The 27,406-nt window shown below is 33.5% G+C and overlaps 1 protein-coding gene across 1 annotated transcript in view; it reads right to left on the bottom strand.

The window, feature by feature from the left end:
* Positions 1–27,406, bottom strand: part of DACH1 (dachshund family transcription factor 1) — a 438,545-nt gene that overhangs the window by 229,715 nt on the left and 181,424 nt on the right. The window contains exon 2 of the mRNA XM_008260046.4: positions 21,251–21,366. Coding sequence (XP_008258268.2) covers positions 21,251–21,366 — 116 coding nt within the window. The remainder of the gene's footprint in view (positions 1–21,250; positions 21,367–27,406) is intronic.

Here is a 27,406-nt window from a genome sequence, read left to right as displayed (position 1 = left end):
AATCCCTGGAATATACAAATCAAGACTTCACTTGGTCAACCATTTACTAAGGCAGAGCAGGTTGATGTTGATATCTCTTTCTTAACCTAAGCAGCACAAAAAAAAGCAATAAATATCTTAGAAGTGACGCTTAAATTGTTGAGTGTTGGGCAGGTGCTGTGGCATAGCAGATTAAGCCATTCTCTGCCGTGCCGGCATCCCATATGGGCTCTGGTTTGAGTCCTGGCTGCTCTGCTTCTGATCCAGCTCCCTGCTAATGCACCTGAGAAAGCAGTAGAAGATGGCCCAAGTGCTTGGACCCCTGCACCCACGTGGGAGACCTGGAGGAAGCTCCTGGCTTCAGCCGGGCCCGGTCGTGGCCACTGCGACCATGTGGGGAGTGAATCAGCACAGGGAAGCCACTTCTCTCTCTCATTCTCTCTCTCTCTCTCTCTCTCTGTAACTCTGCCTTTCAAAGAAATAAATCTTAAAAAAGATTTTTTGAATGCCCTGATTCATACCAGACCTGAATAAGAAGAATATTTAATTTTTCCTCTGTCATTTGATTTAATTTGGTGTTTGAATTTCATTCATAATCTCAAGAAAATTTTGCTTACTAAATGTTTCCCTGATCTAGATTAATAACCAAGTAAAAGAAAACGTTATTAAAGGAAAAACCTGGATGAGTCACAATTTTTATGAAGCACATAAAGAAGAAACTAAAATGTAATTTTTACTGGCCAATAAATTGAAGGGCTTGGCAATTTCGTGACATATTACCAAATTTGCCATTAACAAGTTTTTTTTTTTCATCAAGCTATTTGAGATTTAGAATACAGCTCTTTATTTAGAAGCACATATTCTTTCCACTTTCTTCCTATTCAATTTAGTGCAGATCCATGTCATCTTTGGTGACATTGTTAGACTACTTCAGATCAACCTTGAATGTGACTTCATAAGCCTATATCATTTCTAACACATTCCCTGCTCATTTTAAATTCATCCATGATTGGATGCTCTGATCACACTTCCTTTTAACCCAAACAACGTCAGATTGGGCAACTCTCTTGGCTTTTTATGCTTAATTTGATCATGGGTTTAAATTTGCTTTTGCCTACTGAATAGGGTGTGTGGTCAAAATTTCTACTTGGAAAAAAAAAACCTTCTATTTGTCAATAGGCAATTCCTTAATCCTGGAAAAATAGCTAAATGAACTGCTATTTAAAGCCAGAGGTCCAAGACTAGTCTAAATCTTTGTTTCATTTATCCTACCCAAAATTTGAACACATTTGGTTATTTTTTTTCTAACCAGCTTTGTCTTCTTCTTTCCAAAATCTTTTCTCCTCTGTTTCTCCTTTCCAAATATTGTTTAGCTTTTCAACTATAAATGTTAGTTCTTTTACATAAACTGTCATTCTGTCTCGTTAGCACTGACAAATTAGCTTTCCTAACAAAATCAAAACATCTTTTTATCTACAAACATTCCTGAGAAGCCCATCTGTACTTATGGGAAAGAACAGTTTTCAAGTCGGAATACATAGATAACAGGATGAGACAGACAGAGAGAGAGAGCAAAACAAAGAAAATCAAACATTATTCTTGTTATTCCTTAGCTGTGGATCCTTAAGAAAGTACCTAATCAAACTGCAACTCCTATTCTCATCTTAGGTACTAATTGCACATACTGTATAGAATTCTTATGCATAGTAAGTGACTGGTAATATATAAAACATCTTTTATACAATGTATGGATATGTGTATAAATATATGACTATTCATAATTTTCTCTGGTACTCATTTGAATTTCTAGCATACACATGTACAGATGTTTTACACAGGCATAAAATATCAAAATAATTAACATACATGTCCACCTCATAAGTTTAATTTTGTTTCAAAAGCACACTTATAATTTTAGATAATTCTGGACAGGTCAATAAAAATATATTTTGATATCCAATTCCAAAAGAGGAAAAAGACTGATTTCTATTAAATACTCTAAAATGGAAGTGTCCGATAGATTAAAATAAATAATTCTGAATTTATATTCTGAGTTCTTAAAAATAGTATATGTATGATATGTCACCTGAAGGTATGATGTTTTAAGATATTGTTGGATAATAACATATCGATTTACCCTAAAAATAAATTATATAAATTTGTTCACAGGTCATGAAAATCAAACACATGTATTTGTTCCTTCTGCATCTTAGTGTTATATGTTTCCAATGGCAGATCAAAACTGACTTAAAATTTGATTAAAGTTCAGTACACAATCATGTGGTATGTTGCAAATCATAGTTATTTATTTTAATCTTCTCTTTGCCTGAATATTCTCACCACGTCAGAGATATTAGCAGCAATGCAGGCTAACTTGATCATTTAAATGTCAAAAATGTACACTTTTACAACAAACTAGAAACTCTGCTATTTGAAGAAAAGGTCTTGCATTTTGTGAAGGACTAAAACCAAAAATGTGTACAGTTTCAATGATTGTGGTCTCTATAAACATGCACACACACACACACACACACACACACACATTTCCTTGAAAGTGTTCCCATTTTAATTTCTACAAGCATTGCTTTCTGCTTCCAAACATATTTTCCACCTTTTTCTTAGGATAAAAATATAAATATTAACACAATTGTTCAATTAAGGGTTCAAACATCTCAGAAAAGTTCATTCCTTCATAACTTTGCAGGTATAAGCAACATCTTCATCCAGATTCTTAGACCGTAATACAAATCACTGTCTTTTGGCATCATCAAACTTAGGGAAAAAAAGTACACACTTAAAATGAAACTTTGAAACAAAAATTAATGTACATTGAGGAATATATTAGGAGAGGAAGAAGCAGGAAGGAAGAGAGGGATGGAGAGAGGGAGGAAGAGAACGATGGAGAGAGGCAAGTGGGGGGAGAGGAAGGAAGCAAAGGAGAGAGGATGAGAGGATGAAAGTCTATGTTTATAACTTTCAAAAAAATGTAATACAAAGAGTGGAATCAACATCATGTTTTCACTCTACTGGAAGTAGGGCAGCCATTCACTTACAAGCAGCTATTGTTACATTAGAGCAATTTTAATGTTCTAATAGAAGGTTATGTATCTGCAATAGAAAGTTACTTGAATTTCACACTACAGAGCTGTTAGTGGTAAGTAATTATACAACTGTATTTCCAATGATGGAGTCCCATCGCTGTGCTTGTTCCCTTCCCAGTGGAAAATATGTTGAGAAGCAAAGAGTAGCTAAGGGATTCAAGAGGGGGAAAACACATACCATAAAATATAATTAAAAATTGTGGAGGCTGCATATGACAAGAATAACCATAAAAAACAGATACAAACCAGCTGGCTGTTAACAACTTCTGAGTTATAAAAATCTTAAACCTGCTGTAAAGCACTCAATTCGATTTACATAACCACAGAGCTGACATTCCTTTTAGGCTCCTCTGTCGGGGATTTTTTTTGACATGTTTTAAGGCAACATAAAAAGCAACTGTGAAAAGAAGACACGTATCATCTTACACAGGAATTCATTCCTGCCCAAAGACTGGATGTCCAAACTTTAATCTCAACCTCTCCCCTTGAACTGAGTAATATCTTTAATGGACACTGGCTATCTGATTTTAGAGCATTATTCTTCAGAGTTTCTTATTCTCAGTACACTGGTGCCTTTTCTGTTTGTGTTGTATGCAGCTGAGTCAATGGCATTACACAATTTCAGCTCAGTGGCACACATCCTAGAGCCAATATCCATGGTCCATAAGAAGAGAATAATTTTTTGGTCAACCATGACTGAAACAACTATAATTTCTTAGCAACCTAATGATGCAGACAGCAGTCTACAAAACTAACATAGCTTGCTGTAGGGAATTAAAAATAAACAAAATAAAATAAAATCAATCGTACATTGAGTGAAGTTTTGATGTATAAGTGCTGGCAGCCGAAATTGCCCAAAGCACACAATGAGCTTTGCTGTTTGATAATTTGCTTGATTCACTATGTTGCTACATGCAGGGCATTTTATGCCTGACTTATATTTAATCCAGTCACCTGCTTAATATTAGAAGGGTCATAATTATGTACAAGGATTTTGAACATATAACATGTCAATATTTCAGATCTGATATAAAAAATACATATGCACATGTTGAGGATTAACCACTTCAAATATTTTTGATAATAATTTAAACTAAGTTATAACAAAACCATTCTATTTTCTCTAGCAATAAGATAGGAGATTGTATAGGGGTTATGGAAATAACACTTCCTTAAATACATATACTAGGCAGAGCAGAGGCCTAGAGTTAGGGATTCAAATTCTCTGCTTTTTATTAAGCTGATTTTGAGCAGAAAACTTGAGTCTAAATTTTCTCATGTGGGAAATGAGGCTTTATCAGGTGCCATGAAAAGTTGTTGGCAGATACTATGATACAATTTATGAAACTTAAAATATAATTTATAACTTTGAATGAATCTCTAAAATATTTCTATTATATATTTAAGCTGTTTTTATTATGCTGGGTTGTCCTACCAATAATAGTAACTTTGGTCCTTTGTCTCTGTAATTATTTAAAACAGAAATTATCATGTTAAAAAAACAGGAAAATTATCCTCATTAACATGGAGAATTAACAGCAGGTTAATTTTTATTCAGTGAGAAGTTTTACATGACAACAGGAAATTCAAGTGAAAACGTCCACTAGCTAGTGATGGATGTAAAACTTTGAAGGGTATTGTGGATAAAGTGATGATAATAATGAAAAGGGATAAAAAATCATTATGGAACACTACCCGAACAGTCCAGACACATCTTCTGTGATAACGAAGAATTTATTTGTACATTCTGTTAAAGGTCCAAGGATGACCATCATGTTGAAGTGCAGAACACTGTTTCTGCTCTATATGCTCATTTCCTCTCACCAACATTAATAATTTCCAGTCCTGATTACCCAATCTGGACAAATGGTTTTCTATTACCTCTCAAGACATAATAGTCCTAAATGGATCCTGGACTGTTGAAGTAGTCTAAGCAGGCAAGGACATTGTCAAAACAATGCCATATGTAGAGTTCATTAGCCCCCACATAACCTACCAATTCGAATTGGTCTTAATTCAATCATCCTATTGGCAACAGTACACCGAGGTTTTGTAACCAGATGTAAAAATCTCACTTAAGTTGAACACATCAACTGCTATCATTTAAACTGTCCAGGAGGAAATGATTTGGTGAAAAATGTATTTTTCTTAAAATCATGATCAAAATATAATAAACATAAATAAACACAATACTGCTGATAAAACATGCAAGGCTGTTACATAGTGATTTATAGTCAGGGTTGGCTGGCAGGTTCACCTCTTGACCAAGAAAAATCAGTACCAAGATTTACTCACCTGCAAAATGGAAACATAATAACTACTCAAAGACAGCCTACCAGGATTAAATGAGCTAATATTCATAAAGGAACTTAGTAACAGAAATATAGTAAATTCTAAGAGATGAAATAAGTACTAATACTCTAATGACCTAAAAATTATACATATCAGTCAGTGATTATACTGCATCTTCAAATAGTTGTTTCACATTCCTAATAATGTAAAACCCAATCTATTAGTAAATTCTATAATAATAAATGTAGCAAACAATTTCAACATTAATATATAAATAATTACTGTTTTTATTTGGAACTCAAAGTATATGACTGGAATGTGTGTGTGTGTGTGTGTAACTCTTCCAACTGAGAAAAATATTTATAAAAAGTAATGAAGGAATTACAATCAGAAGCAACAGAGGTAATAATTTAATAATACCAACGAGTTATATTTAGTTACTTTGTGTCTCTAAACAGATATGAGCATCTGATAAACACAGGTCCCATTAACAAATATATTAAAAATATTCTAAATAAAACACAAGAAGAAGAGGAAGAGGAGAAAGAAAAAGTAGATTGGGAGAACCAATCAGGTTTGGGGGGTAGAGCTTGGGTTAAGACATGACACGTGAACAGATCTTTAATGTAAAGATATATGCCTTCTGGTCAAGGAGTTGTTGGAGAAAAAGCATAAGGGTTGACAACTAAACAACTACTGAAACATAGGGTAACTCATGTTCAGAAATTTAAGGCAATTGTCAGTGTCACACAAATATTTAGTTGATTGAGGTTAATCAAGGACTCACATCCTTTTAAATAAGAGCCCAGTTTTATGAATTTCCAACTTAAATTCTCTCACTCTGCTGGCTTTTCCAGAAACTCATTTTTTAACATATTTTAAATGTATTACTTTATAATATATTATAATTATATATTGATATAATTATATTTATATTACATATAATATATTATAATTATATATGAAGATATTCTATATATATTTTAAACTCATCATTCATTAATATATATTCACATGACATCTCAAATAATATGATCATACAGATCTCCAAAAGGTACAATATGTAAAGTTTATTAATAGCCATAAAATTTTTCAAATTTAAAAAGATTTAAGTGAATCACCTATTGACAGTGGTGTATTTAAGTTTTATTCCCAGATGTAAAACCTTAGTTAGGTTGCAAATACCACATACTATTGTAAAATAATTCTCTTGTGTGAAGTAGATTGGTGAATACATGTCAAAAAAAATCATGATCAAACCTGGCATTTTTGTTGACAGACTTTGTAGTGAGGCCAAAGGTGTAATTAGGCCAGAAAATTACTTTCTCACCACTAGAATTGTTCCCTTCAGGTCTTGAGTTATCAGTCCAGAAAATTTCATTAAACACTAAATTCACTTTAAGACAACTGTCAAAATTAAGCAGAGGTGAGTCAAGTCAAGGTCCTAATATTCAAATCTTTCATTTGGATTTTGAAATTCAATACAAAATTAAAAATGCTACAGATTCACTTTTGTATCAAGACTAAACTTTCTGTGAATATGAGAAACAACTTGTTCCTTTGAAAGTAGGATAAAGGAAAATAATAAAATAAATGTGGAATTTAAAATGCTTAATAGTTACGAATGTTTGAAACAATTTCATTCTCTGTTCATTGAGATCTTGATGTGAACATGGTAAAAACTAAAATACAACCATTAGACATATTGCAGAAAGGGAATGATACTAAAGATAGAATACATTTGTCATATTTTCTTTAAAATAAATAGGAGATAGCTATAGTATATTTTTGTATAAGTGGTTTGTTACATTTTTAAAAGAGAAAAGACATAGAATATTTTGGTGCTTATTTCATGGAGAGGTGACCAAGTACCAGCATTAATAAACAAAAGGGACAAAAGGGAAGAATATGTTACATGATATAGTGGGTTATGTGCAAGGCTTTTCTATTTTGCAAAATGTTTTAATAGTAACTTAAAATTAAAACCTTGAAAGATATTTTTGACTACTTTTCAAATTGTATCAGTTTTTTAGTATTTGAAATTGTATATTGAAAAATATCAGTATAATTCTCAGAGCCAAAGAACCTATCCTGAACTGCTCTTGGGTACCAACGGTTACACTGCTTCAATGAGGTAATATATAAAGCACACAAACAAACAATAAGGTGGAGATTTACAACTAATGAGCAATAGGGCAAGTGAAAACCATAAGAGTGAATGAGTCATGAAAGTTAAGATATTTAGGGTTAAATAATATGCTTGGGACTTACAGTTAACACTCTATTGTGTTTAACTATTCACAGTATATAGAAACAACTTATGTAACATAAAATATTTGCAGCCAGTACGACATCATTTTACAAGCAAATGCAATGCAAAAAAGATGGAAATATTTAATAAGCTTATCCAACTTAGAATAAAATTCAAGCATAATGGTTTATTAAGGTTGGTCAGAAAGTTTGAAATAAAATTTTTAACATCTCTCATTATATCCTTTCACTGCCACTATACCAAGTCGGAAAATCCATGGAACTGACCATTTTAACTCTCTAAAATATAATTATTTTTAAATAGTCTTTTAAGCTTCCCAGCAATGTTAGAAAAAATATTTTATCAAGGAAAATATGATACTGTAAATTAGTGACTAGAATGTCGATTACATAGGAATTTAAATTATTTTTCCAATTTAAGAAGTTTTATTGTTAGAAGTTTTTTAAATTAAGATTAAGTGTTTTATTAATAATTTCAAGTGTTCTTTTAAAACTTAACTCTATGTTTAAAAAGATTATAATTATTTCAATTACCCTGTTTCAATTCTTCTCAAAATATGGTTGTTACCTACAGAGGTTAAGGGATTCTTTGCAAATAGCATGTATGATACAGCAAAAACAGAATTTATAATTATTTATCTAAATCTCACTTTCAGTTGTATCCTTTGCATTAACTTGAGAAAGTTATTTAAAATTCGTATGTCATATACCTGTAAAATAGAATAAATAATATCTTCTTGTCACAGGAAATTGTTTGAATGCTGTATCAGCTAAAGAAAAGATCTTACCATATATTGGTTACTTAATACATTTTTTTACTTCCCTCTTTTAAATTTTTGTTTATTTATTTTCATTTTCATTGAAAGTCAGAGACACAGATGGAAAGCAATCTTCCATTTACTAGTTCACTTTCTAAATGCCCAGCACAGGCAGTGTTGGGCCAAGCTGAAGTCAGGAGCCTGGAACTCCATCTGGGTTCCCCACATGGGTGGCAAGGACTCAGGTGCTGGAGCCATCATCTGCTGCCTTCACAGGTGCAGGCAGGAAGCTGGGACAAGAATCCAGGCACCCAGATCCCAGGCACGGCATTCCAAACAGCAGCTTAACCACTGTACCACAAGCCAGCTTTGACCCTTATTTTAACCAATTTATGATTTATGATTTTAACCAATTTATGCTTGATGAAATTACATTTAATTAAAAATGTTTTGACTGAAGGCTGCTATCAATTGAAGATATCGTGATGAATAATATAGTCATATATTGACTCCATATAGATAGGTGAGATATGTGAGAGGGGACTGGCGCTGTGGCCTAGAAGGTTAAGCCTCCACCTGTTGGGCTGGATCCCATGTGGGTGCCAGATCAAGTTCCAGCTGTTCCACTTACAATCCAGCTCTCTGCTAGTGGCCTGGGAAAGCAGTGGAAGATGGATCAAGTGTTTAGGCCCCTGCACCCACATGAGAGACCTGGACAAAGCTCCTGGTTCCTGACTTCAGATCAGGCCATCTCTGGCTGTTGCACCCATTTTGAGAGTGAACCAGTGGATAAAAGATATCTTTCTCTCTCTATCCCTCCTACTCCCTCTTTCTATAATACTGCTTTTCAAATAAATAAATATTTTTAAAAAGAGAGAGAAAGACATGTGAGAATTACTGTGTAAATAAACTCAAGCAAGTATTTTGACACAAATTTTTTTGTGTATTTTGACATAAAAATCAAACACTTTTTGCTTGCAAAAATATTACTTCTTGTGCTTTGCAACAGAAATTTAGCCATAGACTTTTTTTTTTCATAATTTTTTTTGACAGGTGGAGTTACAGACAGTGAGAGAGAGAGACAGAGAGAAAGGTCTTCCCTCTGTTGGTTCACTCCCCAAATTAGCCATAGTCTTTCTAAATCACATGATTAGGCTTATAAATTTGAATAACCTTCCATTCACTTTGAATGTATTCATTGGTGTTCCAAATACTTTAGGAATGCCAAAAAGATACTGAAGAATAAAGTGAAAATAAATTAATTGAAAATATAATCATTAATGGAAAGTTGGCATAAAAATATTTCAAAAAATAAGGAACCTCGCATGCTAGTTGATGCTCCATTCTTGTAATAAAACTAAGAGTAAGTAAAAACTGAAGCAGCTACTGATGGCAAATTATATCAATAGATCTTTTTCATATATAATAGGAATAAATGTTTACTCATGAAAGATTATAACAATATACTTGAATAAAATTTTGTAAAGAGAAATTAGAGAAAAAATCAGTAGTACATTCAGTTCTTTATACAGTTAAGGGCTTATAGATAAAAGAAATTTGGACAGATGATGAAGCCATGTGTTTAATTTTAATCCTGAAATTGAAGACACTAATACAAAGGAACCCCAGAATTGCTTGAATTCAGGTCAAGAGCAAGAATGGTACAGGCAAGTCAACTGGATGAGCAATTGACACAAACAAACAAAAAGAAAATTATTGTTGAGATGACGAGATGATACAGTAATGGGAGTGATGATGCTGTCTTTTTTTTTTTTTTTTTTTTGGTAAATTAAATGAAATCCAAAGAAGCAACCTCTCCATTTCATTAAAATAACAGTATTGGAATTTGGGGAGAGTGCATATTCCTGAAGAATCTACATTCCAATAGTCTTCTCTCATTGATACATATGGTATTTTATTATAGATGATTGATGTGGACCCCACTATAATTTCAAAAATTCATAGAATATTATTATGTCATGAAATTCATGCAGGGAAAGCAATTGCTGTTATAAATCAAAAAGACAACTCATATGGACAGGTCATATGGTAACAGATTCTCCTTGGAATGGTATCCTTAAATTTAATTTATTCAACAAGTAACTTAAAGGTTAGGTATGATAAGATGAATCTCATGCTCAAATAACTTCAAAATATCATTGTATTGTATTTTAAAAGATTCATTTTCTTGGAATTTAGAGATACTTGCATTTATATTCATTTGAATCAACACAATTATGTAAATCTAGTTAAATATTTTCTCCCTAGCATAATTCCATAGAAGAATTTTATTAAGTAATATAAGATAATAGATAATATAAAGGTCATTTATTGCTTTAATAGATGAATGAAGCTATCTAAATAGTAGGAGTTCTGAAAACCTTCACAATGTTCCAAATTTAGAAAATAGATGTTTTAATAGGAAAAAGAATAGCTCCAAAAATTGGCTTCTAGGGAATAATGCTTTTCTAGAAGGATTAAATATTTTATTGAATTTAATATTAAATATTTTAAATTTAAAGAGAATAATGATTTACATGCTTAAAGAAAATCTTGTAACTCTAACCCAAAATAACGTATGTACCTAGCCTTTTTGAACAAACAAAAAGTTACATCCCTTCTAATCCTTAAAAACTCAACGCTGTGTTTTCTTTAAGTCATATGCATATATCCAACACATATGCAAATAATTAGAATATATATACATAAAATAAAAATAATCTAACCACAGTTATTACATTTCTTAAATGAAAACTAATGGAAATATTTTATCTGAATAGAATGATATTCTATCAAAAGGTTTTATTTAAGACATATTTCATTAAATTAAATGTGAATCACAAAATTCCAAATGTAAAGTTCAGAAAATCATTGACATGGAAAGAGGATGATACCAGGGAAAGAATAATTAAAACATACAAAAGTAATTTTTTAAAAAATGAGTAAATAATTACAACTGGTACTATAAATATAGAAAATGACTCATCATTCCAAGAACCAATGTGTTCAGAGAAGATAAGTCACTGCTATTCTATTTGAAATAAGGCAAAAGATCAGTTTTGAAAAATCATCAAAATAAAACTCATGGTACAATATCTTTCTACATAACACTTTGCAAAATGCATTGCAATGCATTAGTTCATTTTGTTCTATCAGGTAGGAGATAAGGCAAATCTTATAATGGATTATAAATGATGAAGGTATTTCAGAAAGTAATTTGATGTAGGAAAATAATCAATATATGGAATCAAAAAACTTGAATTGGCTAGCATATAACAGTAAAATCTGGACAAGAGTCTTAGCATTATTAAATCTTTGAAATTATGTTTTAGGTATCATTACCTATCTGTGGTAGGTGAATAAATGAAGCCATAGTGTTACTCAATGTCACATAGCTAGCAAGTTGCAGGGAAGAAAAGGAAAGAGATCACTCCATTCCAAATTGAGTCATGTCATATCATTCTTTTTAAGAGTCATAACCCCCAGTGTATTCTAAAATTAGGAAAAAAGGAAAGAAGGAAAGAGGGATGGAGGAGAGTGGAGGGGAAGGAAGGGAAAGAAATCCATGGTGATCTTCTTTATCATTCAGATTTATAGCAAACTTAATTAAAATGTGAAGTGACACAAAAGATCTTTAAATGGTTTGTTCTACTGTATACATATTTTTAGCCACATCTCAACAAAAGTATATGACAAAAAGCTCCCCATTAAGTATACTGACTACTTTCTTAGTGAAGTGCATAAGTGTATGCATAATCTGATTTGATTTATTGAATTAGGTTATAGTTTTATCATTTTGAAAATTAGCTTCATTGTTTAAAATATATCAACTCATTTCCAACAATTACATAGCTCTGTATATAGCTATAATGAATCTAAAGTAATCTGGATTTTAAGGTTTACTTTTGTTTGTAATATTCTGAAAGCAATATATGACAGTTTGAACATATATTACAACAGTAGCAGTGCCTACAAACACAATTTATAAAAAGAATTCAGTATTATTACATCCTGAAAAGTAAACATGTAATAATCAAATTTGTGTTAACTGCCTCTGGTAGGAATACCAGTAGAGTATATTTATGAATATGAATAACTTGCTAAAATGACATTCTATAGCTATCCTATAAAATAAAACAGAATCTTCAAATGCTATAAGTAGAAGAAAGCAAGATGGTCTTATTCAACCTACTTCCCTCTTACTACAAAATTACCTTCAAACTTCCCTAACAACAGTGATTATCAAAAGGAGAAATGGTCAGGGAAGGAGAAAAATTTTTTCACTATAACTGTTTTGCATCAGATATAATAAAGCCTACAAAATAAATTAAAGGGTGAGCATCAAGCACAATAGCTAAGACACCTTTGGGATGCCCACACCTCACTTCAGAGTGGCTGGTTTGTCCCTCAGCTCCACTTCTAACTCCAGCTTCCTGCTAACATGCACTCTAGGACACAGCAGCAATGGCTCATGCCACCCATATAGGTGAAACAGATTGAGTACTCAGCTGCTGACTTCAGCCCAGCCCAGCCCTGGCTATTGTGGGAATTTTTAAAGTGAACTAATAGATGGAACATCTGTTTGTCTGTCTTTCAAATAAAATGAAAATAAATAAATATTTTAAAAACTTTCAAAAGATAAACTAAATATAAAAATGATAGCCAAACAATCGAAATCTTTACTTAGTATAGAGTTGGTCTTCTGCATATAAAGTTAATTAAAAATGAATCTTAAAGGAGAATGGGGTGGGAGAAGGAGTAGGAGGTAGGACGGGAATGGGGAAGGGAGGGGAGGTTTAGGGGGGAAACACAATATTCTTAAAGCTGTACCTATGAAAATTGTGTTCATTAAATAAAAGCTTTAAAAATTTTATATTTGAAACACATTAAAAAAAGAAAGAAAAAAAAGGATAGCTAACAATTTTTCACTCTACTTTTGTCCTGTATATTTTTATCTGAAGGAAATATCAAGATTATATTAGTAACACATTTCAGTCTCAGTTCTCCTGCAGCAAGGTCCTTTGCTATGCAAATCAGTTCAGACCTGTCACTTTAACCTAAGAATGAAACTTCTGCCCTCAGTAAAGCACAGTATGACACTACTCCATCACCCACTTTAAGACTTAATCTGAGTCTTTTTAAGATTTAACATCACATTATTTCCAAACCATATTATCTAGACTGCTCTTTTTTTAATTTTTAAAAAAGATTTATTTATTTGAAAGGCAGAATTACGGAGACAAAGAGAGAGAGAGAGAGAGAGAGAGAGAGAGAGAGAGAGAAATCTTCCATCAACTTGTTTACTCCTTAAAGCCCTCAATGGCCAAGGCTGGGCCAGGCCAAAGTCAGGAGCCTGGAACTCCATCTACACTCCCACATGGTTGGCAGTGGCACTAGTACTTGGCTCATGTTCTGCTGCTTTCACAGGTTTATTAACAGGGGGCTGGATTGGAAGTAGAACAGCCAGGACTCAAACCAGCACACATATGGGAGGCTGGCATCGCAGGTGGAGCTTTAATGCACTATGCCCCCTTGCCAGTCCCTAGACTATTCTTTCAATACTCATCAGTGTGTCAATATCCTACTAAAACCACTCATGCCATGGCTGAACAAAATATTCCAGATGTCACCTGACATGTAGAGTAAAACAGCAGTACTTTTATTTCCCTTTTTCTAGAAACATATCCATTAATTATAGGTTTGTGGTAACAATCTCCAAAGTTCTACCACAGTGTTGACATGATTACAGAGCCAAATTAAATCTTTCTATGTATTTCATGCAAAATGTAGTCAAGTCAGGAATTATACCTGTTCATGAGAGGTCAATAAATGTTTTAGGACACAAAATGCAATGTTTTATTAGAACTGCCTTTAGTAAATTTCTCTAGAAATTTTGGTCCTCCCAACTAGCAATCCTTTTGCTTCACAAAGAAGAGATTAAATTTATTTTATTTATTTATTAAGTTTATTCTTAAAAAAGTATGGAGAAAACAAAAAGAAGTTCCAACATGGGTACAGCTAAATCAATGTTAACAAACCTAGAGTGCACTATAAAGAGAGGAGTTGAAGCTTTCAAGTTAGCTTCTAAGGGGAAAGCCTCTCAAAAAGACAAAAAGAGAGTAAACAAAGCATGATGTTAATGTTGTTTTGCATATCTTCTGTTTCACAACTCTTTTAAGAATATTCAATATATACATTTAATAGTTGGCCATTTTCCTCTGAATAAACCATACATACTCATATTTTTACATTTCTCTGTTAGGAAAAGAGCTTCGTATCTTACTATTGCACTTTCTCTGGTCAAAAAATTACAGCAAGTAAAAGTGGACAACATGTAATGTGGAACCAAATAATGAGAGCACTATGAATTTCATAAATGAATGAATAATATACAAAGTTCCAGCTAATCTATAAAACAACCACTCTCATAGTCAAAAAACTGACTCAAAAATATGTTTTTCTATTCTTACTGTAAATAAACTTCTCTTGTCAAAAGAGGCATATTACTAAGGAAGAAGCACATAATATCTTGCAATTAGCCAATTAAGGACATTAGCAACTTCATTACTGCAAATCTACTGAGAGAGAAGTGTAAGCAAATTATAATTCTTAGTACAGTTCAGTGTAGGCATAAGAGACTACAGAACTCAGTAGAAACTTGGAAAAGAGAAATAAATTAGGGAAGAAAGGACAGTAATTTTCTTCTAAATTAAGTAGATGAGAAGCCTGTCCAGAAGTCTAGTAATATGTGTTTATTCAATTAAGTCTAAAAATGATAAATCTTTGCTCTAAGAGCTCAGTAAAAAAATTTTATGAATTTCTATACTAGTAACAAACTCACAGTATATTGTGATTAGACTGTAGTGCAGTATTATAACGAATATTACATGTAAATGAAATAAATATATTTTTATGTAATTCCTTACTAAAACTCATATTTACATTCAGTTAAATTAAATCCTACATTTTATTCAGAAATGTATTAAACTAGCTCTATACCATGATACCAAGGGTTTAATAAGAATTCTACTCTTGAAGGATTAAAGGATTCAGTGCAAGAATGGTGTTATATATGTATATGTATATATAAATATGCAGGCACTGTAAAGACTAACATGTTCTCTATTTGTATATTGCCGTGCTACCTCTGTAAATATTGCTTCTCTAGAACATCAATCTGGAGATACAAATTTCATATGATATTGCTTAAATGTAGCCAACATCATGTATAAACAAACAAATAACCAATGGCTCCATATACATAGTATATATCTGTTAGGCTCCAGACTTTAAATATTTAATCTAGAGCCTATCTGTGTCTAGCAGGAATTCAGAAGCTGCGTTAACACAGTGTTTAAGTTTATAACTATGAGGCATAATAACTCCTCTCAGAAATCCTTTACTAAATATTTATTAGCCGTGTTCATTGAGCAAATATTTGTTTTGAATATCTGCTCTGTTCAAGGCAATATTCTACACATTGGGATACTCCAGCGAACAAAATTGACTGACGTCTCCCAGAGGCTCTGTTTGTGCACCTGTTTCCCACATCACATTTGGCCCTCTCGCAATACCCTGCAGTCACTTGTTGGGTGTGATAGGTAGATAACGGCCCTCAGAGTCATGCCTGCATCCTAACTTGGGAAATCTGTGTATGCTACGTTATATGGAGAAAGATTCTGGCAGATGTGTTTATGCTAAAAATCTTAAGAAGAGGAGATTATCCTGTATTAGCCAACCTGTCCTAAATACAATCACCAGTGCTCTCACAAGGAGAGGCAAAGGGAGAATACACACACACACACACACACATTCAGTGAGAGAGAGAAGCCAACATGGTCACCAATACCAGACATTGCAGTGAGGTGGCCATGAACTAGGTGATGGCAATAACCAAAAGCTCAAAGAAGCAAAGAATGGATTCACTCTTACAGTCTTCAAAGGAGCATGTGACCCAGCTAACATAGAGATTCAGCCCAGTGATGCTGATCTTGAACTTTTGGTATTTTCAAGTATGAGAATTTCAAGTATGAGATTGTTTTACAATCAAGGTGAAGACAGAAAATTCCTACTAACAACCACAGGAAACTAATAGAGGGCTCAACATAAGTTTTAAAACTACATAAAATTGCATGATGAAGTGTTCAGGTTGATCTTCCAAAAAGGAAAAAAGCTATTTATTTTCATGGAGGGAGTCATGTAGTAAATAGCTACACTGTACTTCCTTCAATGTGTTTGGTGATCACAAATATCCTCTCTAAATAAAAGTATGAAAACACATGCAGGGGCCGGCACCATGGCTCACTTGGCTAATCCTCTGCCTGTGGCGCTGGCATCCCATATTGGCGCCAGGTTCTAGTCTCCGCTGCTCCTCTTCCAGTCCAGCTCTCTGCTGTGGCCCGGGAAGGCAGTGGAGGATGGCCCAAGTGCTTGGGCACCTGCACCTGCATGGGAGACCATGAGGAATCACCTGGCTCCTGGCTTCGGATCAGCACAACGCCGGCCATAGCGGCCATTTGGTGGGGTGAACCAACGGAAGGAAGACCTTTCCCTCTCTCTCTCTCTCTCTCACTGTCTAACTCTATCTGTCAAATAAAAAAAATATAGCTTTAAAAAAACCCACATGCATACATATATTGTGTGAATGTAAGTGGTTTAAATAGTATTACCATATTTGCTTTTTGAATAAGGACTTCATCAGAATGTTACATTTATTAGTGAAGACAATCAATTCATTTGTGACTGTTTTACATTTTTCTGTTACCTTTGCTTGTGAGTCTCCCTATGGAACACAATACATTCAGTGGAATTAATTTCTCAATGTACAAGGTGCGGTTCTGAACTGAATTTTCTTCTAAGAAGCAGAAATGTTTCACACATTTAAAACATTACAAATGCTGATAGTACAGGAGAGGCAGTTTGGATATTATTGCTGGTTTCTGATATTTAGAAGGAAAAGTCAAGAACATAAACTTTGGAGATACTTTTTATTACATGAAATTACATGAAAACATTTTTCTTAAACCTGTTTTTATAGATAAGAATATTCAAACGAGATTTACTCTGGGTTAATATTATACTAGACCAGTTTTTTTTAAAGTCATAAATTTCCAATGTATACATTCATACCTTTTAAGCAGTGTATACATTCATACCTTTTAAGTGTGTGTGTGTGTGTGTGTACTTTTGTTTTCTTTACCATAAATGCATATTGATTGTGTTTCTCCAAGGTGACAATGAGAGCTAAGATAAGTCCTGGAAGCAAAAATATAAACCATTCATTCATTTGACTTGAATGTATTTGAAAAAAATAGCCATCGAATAACTTTGCCTTTAATGTTAAATGCAAATATTTGGGACTCAATAAGTTACCTCTTAATACTGATATGAAAATTATATTTCACAAGCTTGTATTCTTACCTGAAGCCAAATATTCTATACAAATTACACTCCTGGAACAAAAGGGAAATATTTTTAATTCCTAAACAACCCTTTCCTGGATTGTAAAATAGACATGGTTCTATATAAAAGTTCTATAAAAGTATGAATGGTTCTATATAAAAAGTATGAATGTTTTTGGAACTCTGTTGCTAGGATGAATGCATTCTAAACTTTATCTGCAAAAATGATTTATGACAGGTGCTCCGTCAAAATAAATGTAGTGACCACTGCAGGAGGCACTGCCTTGTGAGGCTCTACAAAGAGCCTTCTTTCTTTCATTAACTTCAACTTCTGGTTGCTATGGCATCCAGTGACAACCATAACTTTTGGAAATTATCACCATCTGCCCACACCCTCTTCTAGGATTATATATAAGCCCACTCAAGCGATAAAAATAACAAAATCTCCATAAGCAACCTATAATCGTTTTTGGATTGTAAATACATAATATAAGGACTGGGAGAAGACATTTTTTAAAAGAAAACACCAATAAATTAGAGAATGATTAGGAACAAATCAATGGGCAACTAATAAATTTGTCAAAGTTGATCAATTTTCTTTTCACAGGGTAAGGTGAGACAACTTTGAAGGTAAATTTGCATCTTTTTATCCTTTTTAAAATTTACTACTTTGGAATATGAAAGTACAGATCAATGTTCATAGGTAGAACACAATTTAAGTTCTAGACAATATCTGAGATTAGGGATATTTGACTGCTTTTTTATGTTTTGATTTATGTTTGTGTCTTTGTTTTGCTAGCTTTAGAAACATGAAATATAAGTCTCCAGGAATTTATGAATTTTTGCAAACAAATTTTGAAAATTCAAACTTACATGTTAAAAAGATAGTAGAAATTAGTTAGCTTTATATCAATAATACAGAGGTATGACTTTTTCTTTAATGTTTTAATACAACTTTACTTTCTCTATTTCAGAAAGAAAAAAAAATGATAGCTTGCACTTTTAAAAAAAGTACTAAATATAAATAAAGTCCTGGGATAAAAAAGTCTACATAATGACACTAAATTGCATACCCACAATCCACTAAGTACTTCCTAGGGAAAAGGCATTATACTCCTTGAGAACTATCACACTTGTTTACCATCATTAGATTTGTAGTTAATATTTTATATAATTAAAATTTCCCCAGTACATGGAGACATTATTCTGTATTCCCTAAAATCTAAACTTATTCATGTAGAAAAAAAAAAATCTATGTAGTTAAAGAAATCATGTTGAATATATTAACATAACACCATTCATGTGCAACTGTCAAATTTGTGATAAGCTCAAACCTTTGAACCCATGTCCAAAAGCTGAAAGTAAATAAAACAGACAGCAGTGAGCTCACATCACCTGTTCCAAAGCTATTCACTATGCTCCGTAAGCACTGAACTGTCCAAACCCCTTTTCTAATCCAGTCTACTAAAGGGCCTCCAAGGCCTCATTCTTCACTAGATGACTGTGAAAGGTCTTTTTTTAAATAAAATGCTTAGTAAGCTTGACAACAGTCCTGATTTCTGGATTCACACCACATTACCAAGAACAATAGTAAAATGTACATTTGAGAACAGCACAGTAATAAAAATACATAAAATAATCCTCCTTCAAAAGTGACTAACCACAATCACGAGTTAAGTTGAAGCCATCTTCAATGTTTCTGTTCACCTAGCCAAGGAGATGTGTAATATCTTACAAGAAGTATTACAAAAATAACAGGATTTTGATTTTCACTTTTGGCCTATGAACTTCCTTAGTTTAAAAACTCCACTTACCTCAGAGTTCTTTGGTGGTGTTAATCATATGAGGTGTGACTATATCTAAATCTTGATAGCATCATCTTATTTCATCACTGCTTTGGTTACAAGTATTTATTATCTTTACTTCAAAAGATTAAATATTGGCAAATAATTTGGAAATCTATATTTTAATAGGGATAAGATCTAGAATACATTTTCACTTAGGATTACTGATTATGCAATACTTAAGAGTCAATATAAGCTTACCAAATACAAAAATACAATCTTTTAAATGGTCACTTGAAAAAAAAATGTAAAGCATAGTTCATTGAGAAGTTAATTATGCCAAGGATTTTAGGTCTTTCTCCTTTTACATTTAGGTTTTTGTTGTTTTAAAAGAAAGTTCTAAAAAATTTTTAAATAAGTTTTTAAAAATTAAATTATTTTTAATTTTTCAGCTATTGATTTCACTTTTGTATATCTCAACTTTTCATCTGCAAAACTAACATAACATGTAAGTGTCCATGGGAATTTCAGTTACTTACTATTAAGAACTTTAGATGCTTTGCTGAAGAATTAAATGGATAAAATAAAGAAATATCTCAACATGGAACTCAACTGCTGCTTGGTAAATATTCACAACAGTGAACGAAATGTTTAGACATTGCTACATAAATAAAGATGAGTTAGAGATAGTCATTGACTTAGATGAACTTTCACCCAAATAAGGAATGTGAAATCAGATTATCTATGGCTAGATAAGAGCAAAGAAAAAGACAAATGTTACAAAGAAAACAGGAAATACAAAATGGAAATTCAGAGAAAAAAGAACACTCTCTTCCCATCTCACCAGGTTTATCCTGTTAGTTTTGTTATATAACATTTATATATACTTCCATGAGAGCAAGGATGGACACAAAGGTTATATATGTTAGACAATATCAGTATTAGTTTAATTTCTTCATGAATCTGGCTCACTTCCTGATAAACACTAAAAATGAGCAAACATATGTATGAGAAATACAAGATTTAATGACCACATACAGTTAGTATAAATAAAATGAGTTATTATTTTTGCTGCTATGCATTATTAAAGTAATTATACTATGCAGCTTAAGTGGTCAAGACTATCCTTTTGTTTATTTTCAAATTTCTAGGAATATACATCCTTCAAATGATTCTAACAGAAATGTACTAGCTTGAGAAAAATTGCAGATATTTCTAGTTGGCATATTATAGTCTTCTGTTTAGATGGATGTCTATTTGTTTCTGACTTCTTACAGAAACAAGAATAAGTTTAAAATCCAGAACCAGGGTTTGAATGATGACCACTAACACCTACCAGATGACTGACCTTGAGAAAGTGTGATTTTCTCTGAGTTTCCATTCTTAACAAGATAGGTGCAATAACTTACATTTTTTAGATTTGTGGGAGTATTAATTTAAATAACTCTAGTACTGTGTTCAGTTAAACTTCCTTTCATTTTATTTTGAACAAAATGATGTCAATCATAATGTAATATTTAAGTAAACTGTCATTGTTGGCATTATCATAGTGTACATAAAATGTAATTGGTGCATGTAAATATCAGTGTCAACAATGGGTTATATAAAAATGAAGATATTGGCTGATTGCTAATATTTTTGGCATAAATAAGTAGCACTTTTACCTGTTGGTGGAATTATTCCAGGAGACATGAGGCCGGGGACAGAATGTGGCATGATATGAGAGTTCTCTGGGGAGGTGACACTTTGAGTCCTCTTAGGAGGCCTTCCAGGTCTAGAACTGAAACAAACAAAAAATTTTTACAATTAAGCTGTTGTCTTACACATCATTTCAAAGTTGTTTCAAGTGGTAACATGGACTGTAAATAAATTTGTTTCAAGGACGGTTGCTTTTGCAGTTAGATGTAATAGACTTCCATCACTAATTAGATTACATGCTGAATTCATTTTCCTCATTGAAGATCAGCCACTCCTGATGCATAATTCATAGCCTGCACCTCGTTACCTGCTTCTTCATATTAATATCTATACACAGTTTGAATTGCCTCGTTTGCATATGCTAAAGTTCTGCATGCAGCCTTCAGCACGAAAATTATGCACTAACTTGTAATAATTATTACAGTCAGCCTGCTATTGATTTATGAGACTTTTAAAAACCAAATATGTGTAGTACTTGTAATGAATGATATTTTAAGGTTCTTCAGGAAATTAAAAGGCAATGGCTGCCTAAGGAAATGTTCTGCTTGTTTGATTTAATACTACAGTTAGCTGGGAGGTGGAATGAAAGAGTGATTCAGACCTATAGCACATTTTTCGATGATATGTTTTATTACTTCGCACTGCTAGCCTGATATCTCGATGATAAATGACAATACATATCTAATATGTGAAAAGGTCTTGCAATTTCTTTATTTTTGTCATTTAAAAGATAAGTCAAGTTATCATTTAACCCTTATTCTATTTAAATGAACAATCCCACTAGGTTGCCTTATTTTTAATATACTAAAATTAATTGGAAAGGCTTGGGATTATTTGTAGGACTGAGAAACTGCCAGTATAGCATCTTACATCTGCCTTTCAGATAAACAAAAGTACTTTGCATTTTAGCAGTATCTGCCTTTACATGTTCATTGCACAAGATTAACATCTTAAATTATGAAAGCAGGAGACAAAGAGGAAACAAGCATTCACTATCTTGGTATGAACATTTCATCAAGAATATAATAGTAGCAATTTTAGAAACACCCTATGTTAGCTTTAATTTTCCTACTTTTCGCCTCTGCATCATGAATGTGTTTTTATGAAATACTCTTCCATCATTCATCTGGCAAACAGGTGCCTGGAAATCTCAAAACTCTTTGATACAACTTTCAGAAGTAAGCATTGCCATGTTGCTGCAGCCTAGATCCCTCCCATTATCAGAATATTCAAGGATCCTATCTCTTTTATTCTATGTAAGTAACAGAGATGGGCATTGGACAAATAATTGCTAAGTACTTGCTTTTTTCAAGGCAGTGCATTATGGGGGCTAATTTGGAGGGATGGATTCTTAGTCTTCAGGAGCTTATGCTCTTGCCAAGGGAAAGAATCTACTGCATAAATAACTGGAACAAACCATAATGTGCTCTATCCCATAAAAAAGTTGCGATCCATGTATTAACAGTAACATAGGCTGCATTTACTTACACATTCGGGGAAGAGAAATGGTAGTAGAAGCACTAGAAGAGGAAGCTGAAGGAATAGGCACAAGCAAGGAAAGAATGAACAGAAAACCCACTCCACTGAGAATGTGAGAAAGGAATGAAAGGGGAAAGTATATGGATGTGCAGGATTATTTCAAATGAACCAAAACACATCAAATAGGAAGAAAAGGAGAGAACAAGTCTGCTGGGCTCACTGCCTGGGGCCAGTTCCAGAGGGCTTTGGAATAAGAGCAAGGAAATTGTTTGCATGCTTGTCTGTTGTATAAACCAATAGGGATACTCTCCTGCTCCTTGTGCTGAAGTATCTCTCTGGCTACTTCCCCTTATTCTCCATGATTGCTCTTCTTCTCCAGTTGGTTTTTTAACTCTTGCTATTTGCCTAGGATTAGTCATCAGTCCCCTGATACTCTCCAGTTTCCCTGAGTGATCTCTTCCATTGTCATCACTTACTTAGATGCTAAGGACTAAAGGCTAAATATACATCTGCTGTCTAGATCTTCCTCCTGGGATTCAGACAGGTTAATGCCTAACTACTGGACATCTCTGCTGGGTTGTTCCATAATAATCTAAGACTCAGCTTGTCCAAATCTGAACTCAGCATCTACTCCCATTAAAACCTAGTTCTCTTTCCCTGGTTCAGCAAAATTACAACTAATGGACTATGCCAAAAATCCAGGACTCAGCTGTGTCTTTGCCTTCTCTTAGACATACTCCATTATCACCCTTATAAAGATACTGCTCTAATCTCTTCCCTTCTGAGTCCCCATTCCTACTTACCAGGCCAATCCCTCAGTTCTTATTTGATCTGCTGTTACAGCTTTCCAAACTCTATCCAGATTGCCTCTAACCTTTCCTACCTTACCTTACAACCTAGACTCTACAGCTCAAATTTCCATACTTAGAAGGATTCTCTGAAATACAAAACTGACCATGTTTTCCATTTTGGTTAAAGATGCAAGGGGCAGACATTGTGTACAGCAGCCAAGATGCCGCTTGGGACATCTGTATCTCATATCAGAGTACCTGAGTTTGAGTCCCAGCTCTTCCAAACCAGCTTCTAGCCAATGCACACTCTGAAAGGCAGCAGGGAACCACTCAAGTACTTGGGTATCTAAGTCCCATGTGGCAGACTCTGATTGAGGTCCAGCTCCTGGCTTTAGGTTGGCCCAGCCTTTGTAGACATTTGGGAAGTAAACCATTGCATAGCCACACTCTCCCTCCATTTACAAATCAATAAAATATATAAAAAAAAGATTAAAACAGCAATGTTCCTTTATAGGATTCATACTCATTGTCATGGTACCAAGGCTCTCTAATACTTGGCCCTATCCCACTTTTCCAGTTTCATCTTTTTATTCCTATGTTCATACCTTACATTCAGCTCCTGCTACATTTCTCAAGAATTCCCTGCGTGGCTTTGGTCTCCTATGATATGATCATTGTAGATCCATTTGTCACCAAAGCTCTTTTCTAACAACAATCCATCCTTTTCTCCATTCTGCCTGACTGAACTTTAATCTTCCTTCTCACTTATAATTTCTAGCTAATAGTCTTTCTATGTACTGATAGTCCATAGCCTATGGTGAACAACTCTATTATAACTCTTTCTGTACTGATCACAATAATCTGTTTATTTGTTTCACTCCTAAGATTGCATGGCAGAAAGTGCATAAAATATGCTTCTGTTCCCAAAGACATTAGCTCAATTTCTGGCTTATTTTATGTATTTAACAGATTTTAACACTTTTTGTGAAGCTATTTCCCCCAAATTCCTCAAATATTCTACCTTGTCAATTCCAGTGGTCACAAAGCTTCCAGGAAATGAAAATAAGTCACAAAAATAACATTGGAATACTGAGTCTAAACGTATGCATCTCAAGTCCAGAGAAACAGAAAGGAGATTTAAGGAGATCACTGGGAAGATACTATGGAAAGAGCACGAAAGAAAAAGGAAGTTAAAATTTTGTAATTCTTATCCCTTTAAATTTGCTTGTAAAGAAAATAAAACCAGTTAGGAGTACTTTATTATTCAGGCCACAGGAGTTGTCCTCACAGCTTTCACTGGAAGTCGAAGAAGTCAGGCTACTAAGTAGGAACACTTTAATTCACGCTGTGATTAGAATAGACCCAGTGGGCTCCTTTCAGCACAGATATCTCCAGCCCAATCTATCACATTGCCTCAAACTCCACCAATAGAGATTTATTGCTTTCAGTCTTGAAGCTTTAAGTTCTTTTAAAACCTTCCATTAAAATGCAAATACCCTTGGTGGTGGTAACACCCTAAAGCCATCCACTAACACCCTACTGGGGCTTACTTTACAATTAGGTGAGAGCTTGGATACCTAGTAAAGAATGGAAGGAACTGAAAGAAAAGATTTAGAAGGAAAAGTCAACTCACTTACCTTTTGCCTAAGAACTAGACTAAAGGGAACTTCTCAAAGTTATTCACAACTTCTTGGCCAAAGGGAAGTTGTAATTAACAGGAATTTAGCCCTTTAGCCCATGGTGACCTGAAGTATGGTCCCATGATTGACATGCTTGTATTTTACCTTTACTGCAATCTTGATCACTAACTTCTAGAGGGTTTCAAGGAAAGATAACTTAACTGTAAAATATATAAATATTTAAATTCCATTCAAAAGCCTTTTAGGGAATTTCCAAGAGACATATGTAGTTCTGTGGCACAGATTATATGACCAGGACAGATCTGGCTATGGAAAGAGCCTCTATCAATTTACTACAATGTGGGGCCTTGATCAAGTTCCCTAACTTCACTGAATATCTAATTAAATCATGAATTTTTCAAGAAATGTTTCATTACAAATAAGCTACTTTTGGTCCAACAAAATAAGCAAGAAGCACCCACACAATAGAACTTGAAGTTAATTTTTTTAAAAAAGAAAGCAGTTATTCTTGGAAAGAGGAAAAAAAACTTAACCAAATGCAGCAAGTGAAACAATTAGCAAAAATATTTTCTTTTGAAAAAATCAATTGCCTCAATAGTTTTTCAACTCAACCTTATGCACAACGTTTGAGCTCTTCCCCAGAGGATAAGAGTAAGTTGAAATCTCCTACTTGGAATCAAACAGAAGACATCACTTAAATAAATTATCACACTTAATAGCTTGAATAAATCACAATTTATGACTATTAATTTGTTTTTGCCAGCTTCAAGCAATTGGCAGAATACAGCCTTTAGCAGTTTCAACCACCTGCATTAAAAGAGCAATGGCTAAGAGGTGTCCAAACCCATACTTTCTGTCCCAAACACTGAGAACTCTCCACAGCACAGCCTTGCCTTCTGTTCTGAGTAAAAAGGGTTTCTTTTCCTGACAGATCACCTGGCAGTTTGGTCTTTTGTCTTGTAGTTCACATCCCTAAGTCAATCTCAGGCTAATTTCTGTCTCTCTCCCACAAGGATAAACACTTCACCAACTCTCCCTAGCCTTAATCCAAGGTAACAACAATAAAAGAGTTGAATATAATATAACAAGAAGCTAAGTGCGTTAAAAGACAGAAACATTAGAAATTTTAGAAAGAAGATATTTTGCAGATTTTTCAATCACCAACTTTCTCCAAAATACCATCTTCACCTAAACTCTAGTAGTTTTTTGAGAAATTAAGTTCTATTCTCTCCTTGAGAGTTGAAGCAAAAAAAAAAAAAAACAAACAAACAAAACAAAACAAAAAAAACAAATAGAAGCCAGAGACTACAATGACCACAAATTAGGAAATATGAAAGTAGTTACCCAGCAGAAATTTGGGGTCCAAATGCTAACTGCTTGGAGAAAGGAAAGAAGAGTGCCACTCAACCATTCATTAATTCATTTATCCAAGAAAAAAGAGCTACTGTATCCAAGCAGTAGGCCAGACATGCAAGAACACAGACTGAGCCCTTCTTTCAAGAGGAAGATAAAATGAAATACCCTGTGGGGTAACAGTGCAATAGAAAAATACGTGGCAGTAAATGAGCATTGACATTAGTCATTAGTCACAAACAAGCATTTAGGAGTGAAATCAGCTTGCTCTGTTAATCTAAAAGAGTTCATTTGCCCTGCCTAACCTATTCACCTCAGGAAGCTCCAACTCTGCTCTACATACTGCATACACTTTTTCCCTAGTAAATTACTTCATAAAACCAAGATCAGTGAGCACTTTACATTATATTTAAATACCACTATGTTACATATTTATGTAATTTATTTCTTATTAAAAAGGTACAATTTATTTAAGGAGTTGCATATTCCTTTGAACATTATAGGATCATGAAGAGTGATGTTTCTAAGTTTATGATAACATGGGGAAATGCTGATATGATAAGCAATGTGAAAAAGCTAGATACAAATCTACAGATACAGATGTATTACAGATGAAGACGGGTAGAGAACTCAAGTAAAGCAAATAATAAATATATAAAGACAGAAGACTCAAAGTAAACATGATATTAAAAGTGGTTATCTCTAAATGGTTAATCATATAATTTTTCTACATCTGATGGTTTTAGTTTGTCTCTCCTAAGCAATTGAGTGGGGCTTCAACAAGTTCATGGAAAATGCCTATTATAAAAATACTAATCATGGATTTCAAAATTATTTGCACTAAAATAAATTTATTTTA

This window comes from Oryctolagus cuniculus, chromosome 9 (assembly GCF_964237555.1).
Source record: "Oryctolagus cuniculus chromosome 9, mOryCun1.1, whole genome shotgun sequence".
Taxonomy (NCBI): domain Eukaryota; kingdom Metazoa; phylum Chordata; class Mammalia; order Lagomorpha; family Leporidae; genus Oryctolagus; species Oryctolagus cuniculus.
This window is presented reverse-complemented; position numbering and strand designations above follow the sequence as displayed.